Source organism: Physeter macrocephalus, chromosome 11 (genome assembly GCF_002837175.3).
Source record: "Physeter macrocephalus isolate SW-GA chromosome 11, ASM283717v5, whole genome shotgun sequence".
In the NCBI taxonomy this organism is placed as follows: Eukaryota; Metazoa; Chordata; class Mammalia; order Artiodactyla; family Physeteridae; genus Physeter; species Physeter macrocephalus.
In genome coordinates, this window is record NC_041224.1 from 127,160,178 (window position 1) to 127,180,834 (window position 20,657).

Genomic DNA, 20,657 nt, shown 5'->3' on the forward strand with positions numbered 1-20,657 from the left:
GGCATGTGGGATCTTCCCGGACCAGGGCTCGAATCCATGTCCCCTGCATTGGCAGGCGGATTCCCAAACACTGCACCACCAGGGAAGCCCTACTTTTTCTTTTTAAGGAATGTTCATCATTGTCCAGTCTCCAGTACAACTGGTCTGCTGAGATCTGTCTGTTTTGAGTTGAAGTGAGTGTCTGCTTGGTGGAATTTCTACTTCCTGAACACTCTCTGGAAATTCACGGGCTGCTTCTCCAATAGCAGCTGGCTTTTCTTCAGGTACCACTGTTTCACAAACTGACTTGATTTCTTCTTTTTTCTCTTCTGCAGTAGTTTCTGTCTGCAGAGATTTATCAGTCATATCATGTACACGCTTTCTCTTTGTCCAAGTTTGCTGAAGTTGAGAAGATACTCTATGACATTCATAGTTGAATCTGCTTCCAGGAATATTACCAATACTAAGGGTACCTTTGGGGCCAGATGATTGTGGTATAGACAAGTGTTTCTTTTCCTCTGTCACTTCAGTCTGCTGGGATTTATCTACCATTGGTTGGCTGGGTCATCTTCTCTTTCAAATTTCTTGCCTCCCTGCTGAGATAGGGTGATCAGATTCATCACTTTCTTCCATTTCTAAGACTGGTAGAATTCAAACTTATCAATCTTCAAGTAATCAATCATCAAGAATGACAAATTTACCAGATAGTTAAGCCTTTGTCTTCCTCATTAAGTGTTGTTCTGTTGAGCTACCTCAGAAAAAAGTAATTCATAAATTATTGCATTCTCTACTACACTCCTGTTGATCCCACCTCACTTAGTAAGCATCTTTCCTGTTTAGTCTCTGGTATGACTAAATATAACTTCTAGAAGTTTCCCTACGGGTCTATGACATCACTGCCAATTGTCCCTACAAGTTTCCATCAATGGTATACCCAGAACTTTTTAACCCGGTAAACACTCATGGATGCTGGCCACAAGTGAGAGATCTACAGTTTGAAACAGCAAGTTGAAAAAAGCATTTGTCTAGCAGAGGAATATGAAGTAAACTCCAGTAATGCTGCTTTCTTGTAGTTGGAGTTGATGCTTTTGAACTTTCAATTCTGTCCATTTCATCCTACTGTCAAAGACTGTTATAATGCTGAATTCAGAATTCTGCAGCCTATTTTCAATTGTTGGAGAAAACAACTGGTAACGTATGTGTGGCAGTGTTCTATCAATATATGTTTATATAATTTGATGGAAAGTTAATATTGTTTGAAAAACTTGAGTTCTGAGGTCCATACCCATGTAAGTTCCTTTCTTATGTCCTTAGTATTCAGTAACCACAAGAGCCTACTATCAATGTGTGTATATATATGGCATGTTTGCCTTCTCAAACAACTTGAGATATCTTAATTTTCAACTATTTCAGAAAATAGTTCCACCCAAAGTTTGTCAAATAAAGAATATTGAGTGTAAAGATATGTCAAGTGAAATAAAATGCATTTTTTGATGCAGTCACTATATACTCTGCTGAACAACCACATGGGAATGAATTCCCCAGTGAAGATGAAAACTTTTAATTGAAGCTTTGAAAAAGAGGAATCCCAGTTAAGCAGACTGCAAATGGAATTATAATAGATTTAAAATATAAAAAAAACTTTAACATACATCACACAAAAATTTTACTAGAAAGATGGAGATTGGTCAAAAGATGTGCAAAAACATATTCCTTTAGTCTAAGGACAGTTAAAGAGGAAAATAGCCTTCAAAAAATGTAGTCACAAGAGACAATGTAATAAACGTATCTAAACAATTATTATGACTTTATTAACCTAGAAATATTTTTAAATGTCTTTATGCTTTATTGTCCCCATGAAATATAAAAACGTCATTGAATAATTCCCTTTGTGTGACATGCATTAGTCATAATCGTAGTTAGGTAATCTTAGCCAAATAAATAAGCACTTTCCACATTCTTTGACCCAGCCCCTAAAGCATCCTCTATCTCTGTGCAGGGATAGGTGAATATTTGTTGGGTGTAATTGGAGGAATGTGATTAGAAACCATACTGCTTGTCCTACATCTCCACTTGCTCTGCTTTCATTTTTGTCTATTCTGCTCCACTATGTTTTATCTTTCTAAGACTTAATAAAGTGAAGTAAAACAATTGTCATTTTACAAAAGTATTGGCATAAGTTTTCAACAGACCTGCTGTAGTTTGAAACCTAGGTTGTTTATCAACCACTTTGTGGTCTGGTGTTCCTCTCAACTGTATCTGTCAAACATTGCATGTGTATTTTGCAATCAAGTTTCTGGCATTATGTGGTATCTTCAAAGTCTATTATGTGGTATCTTCAAAGTCTATTTTGGGCCAAGTCATAAGAAGAAATAAATGTCAAACCAACATTGCCTTAATTGGGTTAATATAACATTGCATGTACTGGATTAATTTTGCTGATTTAACTTAAATAAGATTTTGCCAACTTTTCCATAGACATAAGCTCATTTTCCAATTCTTGCTATTTTTGTTTTCCCCTCCAAGAAATAAGAACTTGATCTTTCTTAATTACACACCAAACTATCAAAGTAAATAGCCTATTGCTACTAGCTTATTCATAGAGGCAAATTAGCATTCCTAAATAATCAATCAATTAAAAATTTACTTGATATCCCAAATAGAATTATGAGGGACTTCATAAAGCAATTTCTCATCATATTTTTTAAGATCCAGAAATGCTCCTTTTGTCCCACTAATCTAACCAACAATTACATTATTCAATCTATCTGATCAATTTTGGATTAGGTGTTTTAACCTTTGTTTAGGAAATCTCACATGATTCAGCTCTCTCCCCTTTACTTGGTTCACATCTGTTGTGGGATCAATTGTGTATCCCCAAAAGATATGTTGAAGTCCTAACCTGCAGTACCTCTGAATGTAACCTTATTTGGAAACAGGGTCTTTGTAAATGTAATCAGGGTAAGATGGTATCCTAAAAAGAGGAAACTTTGGACACAAAAAGACACATAGGGAAGATGGCCATATGAAGATGGAGTCTGAGATTAGAGTTACGCTGCCACAAAGCAAGGAACACCTAGGACTACCAGAAGCTGAAAGAGGCAATGAAGGATCCTCCTTTAGAGGTTTTGGAGGGAGTATAACCCTGCTAATGCCTTGATCTGGGGGCTTTAAGCCTCTAGAACTAGAAAACATTTCTGTTGTTTTAACCTAGTTTGTGGTACTTTCTTATGGCAGCCTGAGGAAAACAATACAACATTTCAGAGCCCCATGTTTTTTACTCCCACCTGACATGCTGTAGTTCTGACTCTCTCAATCTCTAGGACTAGTTTCTTTATTTCTGACTCAGGTTTGGCATTTAGTTTCATACAATGTTTGACCTATTTCTACAATCATAAAACCAGAGGGATTTGCTGAAAGGCCTCTCTCTGATAACTTGCATTTAATTTTACCAAAAACAAATTTGCTGACTGGTACTTAATTTCATTTATAATTATAATGACTTTGAAAGCTATGATTTAGAGATAGCAGAGATATTTCAAATCAATGTAGACTAAATATCTAAACTGTGACCTATATTGCTTTGTTCTAAACTGACTAGATCAAATAAGATGAAGTCTGAAAAGTGTCCATTGGCTATGACAACTACAAGGTCATTGGTGATTTGAGTAAGAGCAATTTCAGTGGAAAGGTGGGAAATAGAAGTGATAAAACACTAAAATTTCTGTGAATTATAAAGTTTAAAAATTAAATTGCAGTAAAAAATAAAGAAAAAATAAGTGTAAAATATCACACAGACAAAGAGCTATACTAAAAACACTAAAAGATTTTAGAAAAGCAATATAAAAATAACACAATAGGGCTTCCCTGGTGGCACAGTGGTTGAGAGTCTGCCTGCCGATGCAGGGGACATGGGTTCATGCCCCGGTCCGGGAAGATCCCACATGCCGTGGAGCGGCTGGGCCCGTGAGCCATGGCTGCTGAGCCTGCGCGTCTGGAGCCTGTGCTCCACAAAGGGAGAGGCCCGCATACCGAAATAAATAAATAAATAAATAAAAATAAAAATAAAATAACACAATAGAAAAAATTTTAAGAACATAGATAGAAAACGTATAGAGGAAAACTAACAGACCAATAAATATATAAAAGAGATCCATTTTACTTCTATAATTAAAATTAAAATAATATCAATGTAAAATTAGCAAAGATTATTTTAAAGGTAATCTCCCCTCCCTTGAAAAAAAATGAGAGTATTAGTAAATGGATGGTATCCTACATTACTGACAGGAGTTTAAATTGATACAACCTTTATTCTGGAGAATTTGAAAGTAAATATTAAAAGTTCCTGAAACATGCATACCATGTGCCAACAATTCTGCTTCCAAGAAATTTAATTTTTGGAAATATTTATTCCCTCAAGAAATATTTACTGAACACCTATCTATTCCAGGGACAATTCCTACATGTTAGGGAAACAACAGAATACAAAAAGACATTGTTTCCTGTCTTTGTGACTCTCACAGGCTAGTGGGAGAAACTAAATAAATAAGTAAAAAATTTGTGAAAATAATTTTAATTAGTGAAGAGGGAATATACTTTACCTAGAGTAATAGGACCAGAAGGGGTTTATAGTAGATAGCATCTAATTGAGAAAGTATCCAAAGGAGTAACAGTATGAAGAAATGTCATGTTCTAGGAACTATAAGAAATCTGCTGTGGCAAGAGGAAAGGCAAAGCAAACAAAGGAAATCATTTATGAGATGTGCTTGAAGAAATAGATAGCAGCCTGATGGTGCACTGATTTAGAGACTCTATGAAGTATTGTTATTTTGGACATAATCATTTTAAATACTTATGCACCTAATATCAGAGTACCTAAATATAAAAAGCAAATATTAAGAGATTTGAAGGGATGAGTAGACAACAATACAATAATAGTAGGGAACTTGATTATATCACTTTCATTAATGGGTAGATAATCGCATAGAAAATTAATAAGAAAACATTGGAGTTGAATTACACTTTTGAACAGATGAACCTAACAGACATATATAAACATTACTTCCAACAGCAGCAAAATAAACATTCTCCTCAAGCATACTTGGAGCATTCTCCAAGAGAGATCATATGTTATCTAACAAAACTAGTCTTTAAAAATTTATGAAAATTGAAATGATATCTAGCATCTTTTCTAACCACAATGGTGTGAAATTAGAAATCAAGTACAAGAAGATAACAGCAAAATTCACAAATATATGGAAGTTAAATATCATGCTACTGAACAACCTATGGGTCAAAGAAGAAATCAAAAGGGAGATTAAGAATATCTTGAGACAAATAAAAATGGAAATACAACATACCAAAATTATTGGATGCAACAAAAGCAGTTCCAAGGGGGAAATATATAGCAATAAACACCTACATCAAAAAAGGAAGATCTCAAACAACCTAACTTTACCCCTCAACAACTAGTAAAAGAATAATAAATACGAAGATAGCAGAGGAAAGAAAATAAGAAAGATCAGAGCAGAAATAAAGACTAGAAAGACAATAGAAAAAATTAATGAAACTAAGAGATGATTGTTTTTTTAAGATAAACAAAAGTGACAAACTTCTAGCTAGGCTGAGAAAAAAGAGAAGATTCAAATAAAATCTGAAATAAAAGAGAAGACATTACAACTTATACATAGAAATACTAAGGATCATAAAAGACTACTATAAATAATTTTACACCAACAAATTGGATAACTTAGAAGAAATAACTAGATTACTAGAAAAATAAAACCTACCAGGACTGAATCATGAAGAAATAGAAAATCTGAACAGATAAGGAGATTGAATCAGTAATTAAAAACCTCCAAACAGAGAAAAGCATAGAACTAGATGGCTTCACTGGTGAATTCTATCAAACATTTAAAGGGGAATTAATATCAATTCTCCTAAAGTCTTCCAAAAAATTTAAGACAGAACAATTCCAAGTTTATTTTTATGAGGCCAGTATAACCCTATCACCAAAGCTTGTCAAGGCCCCTATAGGAAATGAAAATTACAGGCCAATATCCCTGATGAACATACAAGCAAAAATTCTTAACAAAATATTAGCAAACTGAATTCAACAGCATGTGAAAAGGATAATACACCATGATCAAATGGCATACATCTCTGGAATGCAAGGATGGTTCAACACATGCAAATCAAGAAATGTGATACAGCACACTAACAAAATGAAGGATAAAGATGCAGAAAAGCATTTAAAAACAACAACAACAAAATTTAACAAAACATATTTCCATGATAAAAGCACTCAACAAATTAGGTATAGATGAAAAATACCTCAACATTATAAAGGCCATATATGAAGCTAATAATACACTCAACAGTAAAAAGCTAAAGTTGTTGTTCTAATATCAGGAAAAAGACAAGGATGCTAACTCTCACCACTTCTATTCAACATAGTACTGGAAGTACTAGCCAAAGCAATTAAACAAGAAAAAGAAATAAACAGCATTCAAATTGGAAAAGAGGAAATAAAACTGTCTCTGTTTGCAGATGACATATTTTATATATAAAACCCTAAAGATGCCACCAATAAAACCCTGTTAAAACTAATTTTAAAATTCAGGGAGGACTTCCCTGGTGGCGCAGTGGTTGACAGTCCGCCTGCTGATGCAGGGGACACGGGTTTGTGCCCCGGTCCGGGAAGATCCCACATGCCGCAAAGCGGCTAGGCCCATGAGCCATGGCCTCTGAGCCTATGCATCCGGAGCCTGTGCTCCACAACAGGAGAGGACACAATAGTGAGAGGCCCGCGTACCACAAAAAAAAAAAAAAAAAAATTCAAGAAAGTTTCAGAATGAAGAAAAATCAACATACAAAAATCAGTTACATTCTTATACAATAACTATTAGAAAGTGAAATTAAGAAGATAATCCCTTTTTATAATTGCATCAACAATAATATACTTAGGAATAAATTTAACTGAAAGGTGAAAGATCTGTACACTGAAAACTATAAGGAGTTGATGAAAGAAACTTAAGAAGACACAAATAAATGGAAAGACATTCCATGTTCACAGGCTAGAAGAATTAATATTGTTAAAATGTTTATACTACGCAAGGCCATCTATAGCTTCAATGCAATCCTTATAAAAATTCCAAAGGCATTTTTCATGGAAATACAAAAAACAATCCTAAAATTCATTTGGAACCACAAAAGACCCGAAATAGCCAAAGCACTCTTAAGAAAGAACAGAGGTGGAGGTGTCAAACTTCATGATTTCAATCTATACTAAAAAGCCATAGTAATCAAACACTGTGGGACTGACTTAAAGATAAATAGATCAATGGAGCAGAATAGAGAGCCCAGAAATAAGCCTAAAGATATATGATCCGTTAATTTTTTTTTTTTTTTTTTGTGGTACGCGGGCCTCTCACCGCTGCGGCCCCTCCCACCGTGGAGCACAGGCTCTGGACGCGCAGGCTCAGCGGCCACGGCCCACGGGCCCAGCCGCTCCACGGCACGCGGGATCCCCCCAAACCGGGGCACAAACCCGCGCCCCCCGCATCAGCAGGCAGACTCCCAACCACTGCGCCACCAGGGAAGCCCAATCAGTTAATTTTTGACAAGGCACCAGGAATACACATTGGGGAAAGGGTAGTCTCTTTAATAAGTGGTGTTGGAAAAACTAAATATTCGCATGCAAAAAAAAAAAAATTGGACCCCTATCTTCCAAAATTACACTCACAAAAATTAACTCAAAATAGATTAAAGATGAACATAAGACCTGAAACCATGAAACTCCTAGAAGAAAACATGGAGATCAAGATCCTTGACATTGGTTTGGCAATGAGTTTTTTGGATTTGACACCAAAAGCAAAAGCAAAAAATGCAAAAATAAACAGGTGGAGCTACATCAAATTAAAAAGTTTCTACACAACAAAAGAAGCCATCAATAAAATGAAAAGGTGACCTATGGAATGGCGAAAAATATATGCAAACAGTTTATTGAATCAGGGATTAATATTAAAATTATGTAAAGAACTCATACAACTTAGAAGCAAAAAAACAAAAAACAATCAAACAAAAAATAACCCAATTAAATGAGAGCAAAGGACCTGAATAACATTTTTCCAGACAGAACATACAAATGGTCAACAGGTAAGCAGTATCTTTTTGGATCCGTCTCCTAGAGTAATGGAAATGAAAACAAAAATAAACAAATGGGCCCTAATTAAACTTAAAAGCTTTTGCACAGCAAAGGAAACCATAAACAAAGTGAAGAGACAACTTACAAAATGGGAGAAAATATTTGCAAATGATAAGATCAACAAGGGCTTAATCTCCAAAATATACAAACAGCTCGTGCAGCTCAGTATCAAGAAAACAAACAACCCAATCAGAAAATGGGCAGAAGCTCTAAACAGACATTTCTCCAAAGAAGACATAGAGATGGAAAAGGCACATGAGAAGATGCCCAGTGTCACTAATTATAGAGAAATGCAAATCAAAACTACAATGAGGTATCACCTCACACCCCAGTCAGAATGGCCATCATCAAAAAGTCTACAAATAATAAATGCTGGAGAGGGTGTGGACAAAAAGGAACCCTCCTACACTGTTGGTGGGAATGTAAATTGATATAGCCACTATGGAGAACAGTATAGAGGTTCCTTAAAAAACTAAAAATAGAGCTACCATAGGATCCTACAATCCCACACCTAGGCATATATCCAGAGAAAACCATAATTCAAAAAGATACCTGCACTTCAGTGTTTACAATAGCCAAAACATGGAGGCAACCTAAATGTCCATCAACAGATGGATGGATAAAGAAGATGCAGTGTGTATATGTGTGTATATATATGTGTATATATATATATATATTCCATTATATATATATATATATATACACAATGGGATATTACTCATCCATAAAAAAATGAAATAATGCCATTTGCAGCAACATGGATGGACTAGAAATTATCATACTAAGTGAAGTAAGTCATACAGAGAAAGACAAATACCATATGATATCACTTACATGTGGAATCTAAAAAAAATTTATACAAGTGAACTTACAAAACAGAAATAGACCCACAGACATAGAAAACAAACTTATGTTTACCAAAGGGGAAAGGGAGAGGGATAAATGTGGGATTAACATATACACACTACTATATATAAAATAGACAACCAACAAGGACCTACTGTACAACACAGGGAACTATGCTCAATATTTTGTAATAATCCATAAGGGAAAAGAAGCTTAAAAAGAATATAAATATACATATGTGTATATATATATATATATATGTATAACTGAATCACTTTGCCATACACCTGTAACTAATACAACATTGTAAATCAACTACACTTCAATTTTTTAAAAAACCACTTATCATCAGCGAAATGCAAATAAAAAGCACAGTGAGATGTTACCTTATACCTGATAGGATGTCTATTCTCAAAAAGACAAGAGATAGCAAATGTTAGAGAGGATATGGAGAAAAGGGAACTCTTTCACACTGTTGGTGGGATTGTAAACTGATACAGCCATTATGAAGATAATATTGAGGTTCCTCAAGAAATTAAAAATAGAATTACCATATGATCCAGTAATCTCACTTCTGGATATATCCAAAGGAAATGAAATCACTACCTTGAAGAGATATCTACATTCCCATGTTCATTTCAGCATTATTCACAATAGCCAAGATATTTTAAATTTTTTTCAACTGTGTTCAGCAACCTATGCACAAATTCACAGAAGAGTAGGAGTTTGATTGATGCAAGTTTTTTGGGTTTGCTAGGGTAGTGGAGCAAAGAGTGAAAAGGATCAAAGGGGTTAACTACAACCTAAGGCCAGATATGATAGGAAGTTAAGACAGGTATAAACTGAGGTGTAAGGAAAAAATAAAAGGGACTAGGGATGGAAGCTCAATGAACAAGCATAGTGGGAGCAAAGGAATGAGAAAATGGAAAAGATAGGAACAGGTGGTGAGAGGGTGGGTCTCCTTCACTGAAGAGTTGCTTGGAGATGACTGAGTCTCTCTGCCTAAGGTCACAGATCCTATAAGATCCTTTGCATATAACTCTCTTCATATAGCTCTCTCCCAGCCTCTCTTTCTTTCCCTCTGTCTCTCTGTCTCTGTCTCTCTTGCTCTCTCTCTCTCCCCCTCTCTCTCCTCTCTTCCTCACTGTCTGTCTCTTCACTAAATTTTCCCCTGCCCCATTCACCTTAGGGATAGAAATGTTACTATTTCATGATTTCCCTATCCTTCATTTTTTCCCTTATACTCTGCCCAGACTTTTATAATTAGTCCCCTTATTAAACTCTACTGAAATTACCTAAATTTTGTATTTTCCTGTGAAGAATGATACATATATCATATAAATTTAGGGATCTGAGGATGTTATTATATCATAAACTTTGAAATCCTTATGTGGTATGTGGTTTAAATGTTTAAATTATAAATCCTGAATAATAAGAATGTATAGTTACCAAAACACTGCTTTCTCTAAATATTTCTGATAAATGGTAATTTGTTTTAGATCATACCCAAGTTTAGCTAAAGAAATAAAGGAGTTGTGAAAGCAGTTAATGCCAGTTCTTTTTAGTCCACTCACACAGGAAAATCGAATTAAGTATTGCTTATATTAACAAACAAGCTCTTAATAAATAGGTTACATTATGTGGGTCAGAGGGAAGGGTTTTAGCGATGAAAGTCATCTCCCTTATTCCCTTCCCTAGTCCTACTACAGCGATCCAGGAATTCTCCTTTGGGATGGATACAACTTAGCAATGGTGAGGAGACTAGTAATTCCTTTGCAGCCATGATATAGTTGCTACTGGGCCACATGTTAATGTCTTTTACAAAAGATCTGAGTTGTGTGGAAAATGTAGGACACACACCCAGTAGTCCCACCCTTGACCAAGCAGGGCTCAACTTGTTACACAGTAATTTTTTCACTAGAAATGTGTTCTGCTCCTTGGTCCAACCCCAGAAGGTACTACATCAGAATAGAAATGTAATAGCAATTAAATTATTTAATTTTAAAAATTAAAAATATTTTTTTCTGTTTAGTGAAAAACTTTTTTCTAACACAAAAGACTATAACATTCTTGTAGCCAGCAATTACTGGTCAATATAAGGTCTTAGTATTCCTTTTTTTAATCTAAAGATTTACAATTCCTATCCAGACTTAACATTTGCTCTCTTTCACTCTTCTCCTGAGACAATTAACTACAAACAGAACTTAAGGGAATTAAACCCAACATATATAAAAAATATTACAAAATGAAATATAATAAAACATTAAGTTACCTCTCCAGATCACCTCTAAATCTAAAATATCACCTCTCCAGATCTAGAGCATGTAAGAGTTAGTCAAATCCTATTAGTGAAAATTTTCATACCTGTGTGGGTAACTTATCGGGCTCCTCCTAACTTCACTCACTCCTTAGAAAAATGATATATGAGCCTGTTTAAAGAATTAATTGTTCCATGTATAGCAGTTTGAATAGAAATTTCTATTTAGTCTATCACTACTTTTTAAAATGTTTATTTAACATTATATAGTTAAAATAGAGCATCATTTTCACAGAAATACAAAAAAGTACACATAAGTTCTACTTTGAAATATTCTAATTATACAGAGGCAGAAATGCTCAAGCAGAAACTATTAAAAATGCAAATTCAGCTATTTGAAAGGTTATTAAAAATTCTTTATTAGAAAAAGAAGACCAGAGTTTTTAAATATGCCAAGAAAAATATGCTTAGAAATATCTTCCAGGGACAAATTATGAACTTGCTGAGAAAGAACTTTAAAAGGATATAAGTATCCCTTCTATCCATTCTGACTTTAGATCTTGGATTACTGCAGATCATTTCCATAAATATACCCACCAGAAGTTTCTAGAAAAAGAGTGTGAACTAAATTCTACTTGTGAAATATCTGCTGCCCTGTCCAGAATAAACCCATCTGCTTGTCTCTGTGCCCTACAAAACCTTCACTTGAAGAGAAAGTGATAGAGGCCCAGCTCAGACCAGAGTCTTTGCAAAAGGGTGGTAAGATCTGAGGTGTGGCTGTCTTTTCTCCAAACTATATCTGACTCTCAGAACTCAAGTGCTCCTTGACTATTTTGCCCATAGGAAAAGCAACTCCCAACTAACTTCCAGAACTTGCTTGCTTCAAATAGCCCAACGGTGTCAAGTAGGTTAAAAAAAATCCCCACAGTGGCTGTCCCTGAAAGTATACAACCTAATAAACACATAACAAAAGTAGCATTAGAACAGCTGAGAAAAAATATATCCTGATAAAATGAAGACACTTGAAATAATCCTTTGTTTAAAGGGTTGAATTTATAAAGAACTAAAGTTCTAACTCAGCTGAAGAACATAACTCCTTGTGTTGGACATGCTCAGCTCTTGTTGAAAGGTCTCTGTGGACAAAACAGAGGCTACTGTGTACACAAATGGAGCATAGCACATGACTCTGGAGATTCATTCCAAAAGTATGACTTGTCAGCTCTAGCATTACAAGGCATTAAAACCCACGCACTGTTCTCTGATGATAACATTGTTTCTAACTACTTGGCATGAAGCGTCACACTGGAAACCACTGACAGCAATAAAAGGTAGGCTGAGGAAATGGGATTCCCTCCTCCCCTGGATTTCGACATGACATTATGCTACAGCACATTCAGTGTATGGCTAGATAGCTTCAACTAAGCATGAAGCCCATAGAGCCCAAGAAAAAATTTTGATGATGCATTTAGAAAAACTGGAAACCATCATCTCAATTCTAAATATGTTTTCTGTTTCAATCATGCAAACAAGCAGCTATACCACTGCCTTTCTGTTTTGTGTTCTATTGTTTTAAAAGAGCCATGTAAAACAATTCTTTTCAATGGTAGCTTTAAAGTGACTGCCAAGTCAATTAAGAGATATCAAACCAAAACAGGCTCAACCTGTAGCAGAGATTTCAAGTAGGCATTAACTGAAATCAAGTATATTGATACAAACTGGATACTGATGTTGCATCAAAGCTAAAAAAGAAATTTCTAAAAATGGGATTGGATTCAGGTTAAGTCAGAAAATGTATACATACCTGTATGGTGGTTTAATTCTACATATTCATGTGCTTGCAAACACAAATGCCTTCCCTAACCCTGCTTCTGAAAGTTTCTTTAAAAAGAGGCAAAACCATTTCATAACAAAAAATTCAATCTAACAGGCAAATATCCTTCAGAGAAGAAAAACATTGATTTAACTTTACAATAAACTTATAAATGAGATTTTTGGTGGTTTTTCTTTTTTTTTTCAGAACAGACCTTGGTAGTAGAAAGAAGGAAGAAAACATGTAGGCCTTAGATATCTTTAAAAGGGGGGAAATAGGTGACACAAGGTAAAAGCAGATGGATGATATTGAAAATAAACTACTTCTTTCACAATTTTGTAAAGTTTTAATCTCATCATAGAACATTATCCAAAAATACACTAACACACTGAAGCCTCTAATAATCTGTGTTTTTATGTATCATTAAAAATATTGAACCAAAATGTAAGTTTCTAACATATAACAGTAAAAAGAATAGATACTAGGGAAATAATAATTTCTAGACCGATGACATTTTTGTCAGAGAGCAATTTCTCAGTTTAAGCAAATATCCTCAACAATATTAAGTTGCATGATTAATAATACTGACAATTTTTCTGAATGGTCATGAAATAAATGTTTAACTTTTATATTCAACCAGATAGATATTAGTGACATCAGAACACCTGGTAGAACTTTAAAGAATGCCAACATACTTTATGATTGAAAAAAGAAGTTTCAAAGATATGGGGCTCTCTCGTGTTATATGATTTTGATAAAGCTTGGAGAGGGAGAGAGGACAAGATGGACAACAGTGAGAGTCAGTAGGTGACTAACCCTTTCCTCCTCCGACAAAGTCACCATTTGCTTAAGTTCCCCCAGATTGCTTGTGGTTGTTTTTTTTTTTAATCTAAAGTGTTTGAAGAACTTTGGATGGTCCTGAAGAATAATATCTCTATTAATGACCTACCATGTGCCAGGCACTGTGCTAAGTACTTCATGTGCATTAGTTGTTTAATAATATTTATTGAGTGAGGTAAGAAGAAGAATCACCTCCCAATGATATCTACATCCTAATATCCAGACCTGTGAATATGTTAGCTTACCTGGCAAAAGAGAATTAAGGTTGCAGATGGAATTAAGTTTTTTAATCATCTGACCTTGAGATGGAGAATATCTTAGATTATTTGGGTGGGCCAAATATAATTACAAGGCTCCTTTTAAAGTGAAAAAGTGAGGCAGACAAGAAAGAGATCTGAAGATGCTATGCTGCTGACCTTCAAAGTGGAAGAAGGAGCTATCAGCCAAAGAATGTAGGTGGCCTCAAGAAACTAGAAAATGCAGGGAAATGGATTCTCTGCTAGAGCCTCCAGAATCAACACAGCCCTGCTGACACCTTAATTTTAGCCTAGTAATACCCATTTCAGACCTCTGATCTTCAGGACTGTAAAAGAATAAAGTTGTGTTGTGTAAGGCACTAAGTTTGTGGTACTTTGTTAGAGTATCAGTAAGAAACTAATATACTGAGTGTTCCATTATTTCATTTAACCCTCACAAAATTCTATGAATTGATTATTATTGCTGCTATTTTATGGATGGAGGAACTGAGTTTTAGTTTAGGTAACTTGCCCAAAGTTACCTAGCTAGTGGGTGCCTGAATCAAGATTCAAAACTATTCTGATTCCAAAGACTACTGATCGATTACTACACTATAATTCTTCTCTCATGGGTGGATATTACCATAAACTCAACATTTCAACTCCCCATCATGTATTTATTTCAAAAGAAAATTCCATCACTAGGGTATTAGTCTACATCAAGACATGAAGCAGCTGGTTCAGACTGTCATCCTTCCAACTCAGAATGAACGAGAATATGGTATAAAACAGAAGGACAGTGACTAAAAGCAGGAGCAAGACTAAGAGTTTTGCACATGTAGTTGTGAGCAATGAAGCAGGGAGGCATTCGACAGCTGCTGATGACAAGCAGACTGGCTACTACAGCACATCAGACTCCATGAATGACAACAGAGCTTTCAGTAATGGTTCCTACTGGTACAGCCCACTGACACCATTTTTCAGTGTTGACATACTCAAACATTCTCATTTACAGTGACTCATTGGGCAGAGAAAATGTGACATTTGGACTGACATGAGTCTCTCTCCTAAAGAACATTGAAGTATACTGTACTTTCACTATTAATTATTTAAAGTATGATTTTTTTTCTTCCTGATTTTTATTGGTTTTCATGGAAATATCCACTAATACTTCATATTCAGTATAAATCCACTCAGATGTTCTCACTCCAAGATTCCAGGTTACACTCCTTCCCAATAAATTCCCTTTCATATAAGAGACATGGCAATATTGTAACTTATGTTGTATTTCTGCAATTGGCACAATTAAATTTTATGCCTGATTTTCAGTGAGCTATAAGAAATAAAAGATTCTCTTAAGAAGATCTCTGGTTCTCAGATAATGACTTCAGCTGAGAGTTTAAAGATCTGAGCTTGAATTTCTTCTGGGAGTATACCTGTGCATTCAAAGGAAGCCATCGCTTGCCACATACTTGTAGTCATCATTACTGTCATATTGGTCAGGACCTACCAATGCACTTGAATATTAGTCATTCAACACTATCAACAGCAGAAGAAAATTTAATTAATCCTGATACCACTGCACACCATGGATTACTAACATCCCATTACAAATTTGCACAGAACTCAGCACTGCATTTAGGCTAAAGTACAACCAGGCTAATCATTAAATCTCAGCTTTGAGGTTCTAGTTCCTGATCCTACTCCTGGTACCAATTTTGTATTGGTCAGGAAACAGTCAGGAGACAGAAACCATACCAGTTATTGGAACAGAGACAATCTAATCTAAAAAGTATTAACTGGTTGACCTTCAAGATGGCAGAGGAGTAAGAAGTGGAGATCACCTTCCTCCCCACAAATACATCAAAAATACATCTACATGTAGAACAACTCCTACAGAACACCTACTGAACACTGGCAGAAGACCCAGACTTCGAAAAAGGCAAGCAAATCCCCATAAACCTGGGTAGGGCAAAAGAAAAAAGAAAAAATAGACAAAGCAAAAAGGATGGGACCTGTGGCTCTGGAAGGGAGCTGTGAAGGAGGAAAAGTTTCCACACACTAGGAAGCCCCTTCACTGGAAGAGATGGGGGGTGGCATGGGGGGAAGCTTCAGAGCCAAGGAGGACAGCACAACAACAGGGGGGCAGAGGGCAAAGTGGAGAGATCCCCACACAGAGGATCGGTGCCAACCAGCAATCACCAGCCTGAGACACTTCTCTGCTCACTCACCAGGATGGGTGGGGGCTGGGAGCTGAGGCTCTGGCTTCGGAGGTCAGACCCCAGGGAGAGGACAGGGGTCGGCTGCATGAACACAGCCTGAAGGGGGCTAGTGCATCACAGCTAGTCAGGAGGGAGTTCAGGAAAAAGACTGGACCTGCTGAAGAGGCAAGAGACCATTGTTTCAGGGTGTGCGAGCAGAGGGGCTTCCTGCTCCATGTACCCACAGATGGCAGAGCACCGCCTAAGCGAGCTACAGAGACAGGCACAAGCTGTGACTATCATCTCAGATCCCAGAGGTGGGCATGGACTGCTACCGCTGCCGCCGTTGCCACCAAGCATCCTGTGTGCAAGCGCAGGTCACTACCCACACCCTCCTGGGAGCCTGTACAGCACGCCACTGCCCGGGTCCTGTGATCCAGGGCCAACTTCCCCGGGAGAACACATGCATGCCTCAGGCTGTTGCAACTTCACGATGGCCTCTGCCACCGCAGACATTCCCCACTTCCCAACTATGACTACCATACCCTTCCCTCTCCCTGGCCTGAGAGAGCAAGAGAGCCCTAATCAGCAGTTGCTTTAACCCCCTCCTGTCTGGGCAGAGAAAAGATGCCTGAGGGCAGCCTAAATGCAGAGGTGGGGCAAAAACCAAAGCTGAACCCCAGAAGCTGTGTGAACAAATAAGAGAAAGGGAAATCTCTCTGCGGAGCCTCAGAAGCAGCAGATTAAATCCCCGCAATTGGCTTGGTAAACCCTGCATCTGTGGAATGCCTGAATAGAAAATGAGTGTTCCCAAAATTCAGACGGTGGACTTTAGGGGCAATGTGGACTTGGGGTTTCCTTTCTGCATTTGATTTGGCTTGGGTTTTATGTTTATCTTAGTTTACTTTTTGTGTTTGTTTTCATTTGAGGGTTTGCTTACTGGTTTGGTTGCACTCTTCCTTTTTTTTCTCTCTTTATGTGACTGTGTGTGTGTTTCTTTGTGTGATTTCATCTGTTGAGTTTTGCTCTTTTTCTTTTACCATTTGTCTTGGGGTTCTGTCTCTTCAATTTTTTTTCTTCCTTTTCTTCCATGCCAAGTGGCTGGCAGGGTCTTGGTGCTCGATCCGGGAGTTGGGCTGAGCCTCCAAGATGTGAGAGCCAAATCCAGGACACTGGATGACCAAAGACCTAAAAGCCCCTTGAAATAGTAATCAGCGAAAGCGCTCCCAAAGATCTCCGTCTCAACGCTAAGACCCAGCTCCACCCAACGGCCAGCAAGCTCAAGAGCAGGACACCCCATGCCAAACAACTAGCAAGATAGGAGCACAACTCCACCCATTCACAGACAGGCTGCCTAAACTCATACTAAGTTCACAGACACCCCAAAACACACCAACAGACGTGGCCTGCCCACCACAGGGGGAAGATCCAGCCCCATCCACCAGAACACAGGCAACACTCTCCCGCACCAGGAAGCGTACACCAGCCATCGAACAAACCTCAACAACTGGGGGCAGACACCAGAAGTAAAAGGAACTAGGAATGAGCAGCATGTGAAAAGGAGACACCAAGCACAGAAAGTTAAACAAAATGAGAAGAGAAATACACAACAGATGAAGGTGCAAGGTAAAAATCCACCAGACCAAACAAATGAAGAGGAAATAGGCAGTGTACCTGAAAAAGAATTCAGAGAAATGATAGCAAAGATGATCCAAAATCTTGGAAATAGAATGCGAAAAATAGAAGAAACAATTAACGAGGACCTAGAAGAACGAAAGAGTAAACAAACACTGGTGAACAACAAAATAAATGCAATTAAAAATACTCTACAAGGAATCAATAGCAGAATAACTGAGGAAGAAGAATGGATAAGTGACCTCAAAGATAGAATAGTGGAAATAATGGCCACAGAACACAATAATGACAAAAGAATGAAAAGAATTGAGGATGGTCGAAGAGACCTCTGGGACAACATTAAATACACCAACATTTGAATTATAGGGATCCCAGAAGAAGAAGAGAAAAACAAAGGGTCTTGAGAAAATATTTGAAAAAATTATAGTCAAAAACTTTGAAAAAGAATTCAGAGAAATGATAGCAAAGATGATCCAAAATCTTGGAAATAGAATGCGAAAAATAGAAGAAACAATTAACGAGGACCTAGAAGAACGAAAGAGTAAACAAACACTGGTGAACAACAAAATAAATGCAATTAAAAATACTCTACAAGGAATCAATAGCAGAATAACTGAGGAAGAAGAATGGATAAGTGACCTCAAAGATAGAATAGTGGAAATAATGGCCACAGAACACAATAATGACAAAAGAATGAAAAGAATTGAGGATGGTCGAAGAGACCTCTGGGACAACATTAAATACACCAACATTTGAATTATAGGGATCCCAGAAGAAGAAGAGAAAAACAAAGGGTCTTGAGAAAATATTTGAAAAAATTATAGTCAAAAACTTCCCTAATATGGGAAAGGAAATAGTCAATCAAGTACAGGAAGTGCAGAGAGTCCCATACAAGATAAATCCAAGGAGAAACACACCAAGACACATATTAATCAAACTATCAAAAATTAAATTCAAAGAAAAAATATTAAAAGCAGCAAAGGAAAAGCAACAAAAAACATACAAGGGAATCCCCATAGGTTAACAGCTGATCTATCGGCAGAAACTCTGCAAACCAGAGGCAGTGGTAGGTCATATTTAAAGTTATGAAAGGGAAAAACCTACAACCAAGATTACTCTACCCAATAAGGATCTCATTCAGATTTGACGGAGAAATTAAAACATTTACAGACAAGCAAAATCTAAGAGAATTCAGCACCACCAAACCAGCTTTACAACAAATGCTAAAGGAACTTCTCTAGGCAGGAAACACAAGAGAAGAAAAGGATCTACAATAATAAACCCAAACAATTAAGAAAATGGTAAATAGGAAAATACATATCGATAATTACCTTAAAAGTAAATGGATTAAAAGCTCCAACCAAAAGACATAGACTGGCTGAAAGGATACAAAAAAAAGACCCATATATATGCTGTCTACAAGAGACCCATTTCAGACGTAGGGACACATACAGACTGAAAGTGAGAGGATGGAAAAAGATATTACATGCAAATGGAAATCAAAAGAAAGCTGGAGTAGCAATTCTCATATCAGACAAGATAGACTTTAAAATAAAGACTATTACAAGAGACAAAGAAGGACAATAGATAATGATCAAGGGATCAATCCAAGAAGAAGATATAACAATTGTAAATACTTATGCACCAAACATAGGAGCGCTTCAATACATAAGGCAAATGCTAACAGCCATAAAAGGAGAAATCGACAGTAACACAAAAATAGTAGGGGACTTTAACACCCCACTTACACCAATGGACAGATCATCCAAAATGAAAATAAAAAAGGAAACACAAGCTTTAAATGATACATTAAAGAAGATGGACTTAATTGATATTTATAGGATATTCCATTCAAAAACAACAGAATACACTATCTTCTCAAGTCCACATGGAACATTCTCCAGGATAGATCATACCTTGGGTCACAAATCAAGGCTCAGTAAATTTAAGAAAATTGAAGTCATATCAAGTATCTTTTCTGACCACAATGTTATGAGACAAGATATGAATTACAGGGAAAAAAAATTGTAAAAAATTCATACACATGGAGGCTAAACAACACACTACTAAATAACCAAGAGATCACTGAAGAAATCAAAGAGGAAACCAAAAAACACTTAGAAACAAATAACAATAAAAACATGATGATCCAAAAACCTATGGGATGCAGCAAAAGCAGTTCTGAGAGGGAAGTTTAAAGCAATAAAATCCTAACTCAAGAAACAAGAAAAATTTTAAATAAACCACCTAACCTTAAACCTAAAGCAATTAGAGAAAGAAGAACCAAAAAAACCCCCCAAAGTTAGCAGAAGGAAAGAAATCATAAAGATCAGATCAGAAATAAATGAAAAAGAAATGAAGGAAACGATAGCAAAGATCAATAAAACTAAAAGCTGTCTCTTTGAGAAGATAACAAAATTGATAAACCATTAGCCAGACTCATCAAGAAAAAAAGAGAGAAAACTCAAATCAACAGAATTAGAAATAAAAAAAGAGAAGTAACAACTGACACTGCAGAAATCCAAAGGATCATGAAAGACTACTACAAGCAACTATATGCCAATAAAATGGACAACGTGGAAGAAATGGACAAATTCTTAGAAAAGTACAACATTCCAAGAATGAACCAGAAAGAAACAGAAAATAT

General features: G+C 36.4%; 1 protein-coding gene and 1 long non-coding RNA gene across 2 annotated transcripts in view; both read right to left on the reverse strand.

The window, feature by feature from the left end:
* The window catches only part of FSCB (fibrous sheath CABYR binding protein), a 2,131-nt gene extending 1,600 nt beyond the window's left edge, over positions 1-531 (reverse strand). Inside the window, 1 exon segment of the mRNA XM_024133827.1 lies at positions 94-531. Within this exon segment, the coding sequence (XP_023989595.1) occupies positions 94-531 (438 nt within the window).
* LOC129392543 (uncharacterized) overlaps positions 1-20,657 on the reverse strand; it is a 362,878-nt gene that overhangs the window by 133,821 nt on the left and 208,400 nt on the right. The window lies entirely within an intron of this gene.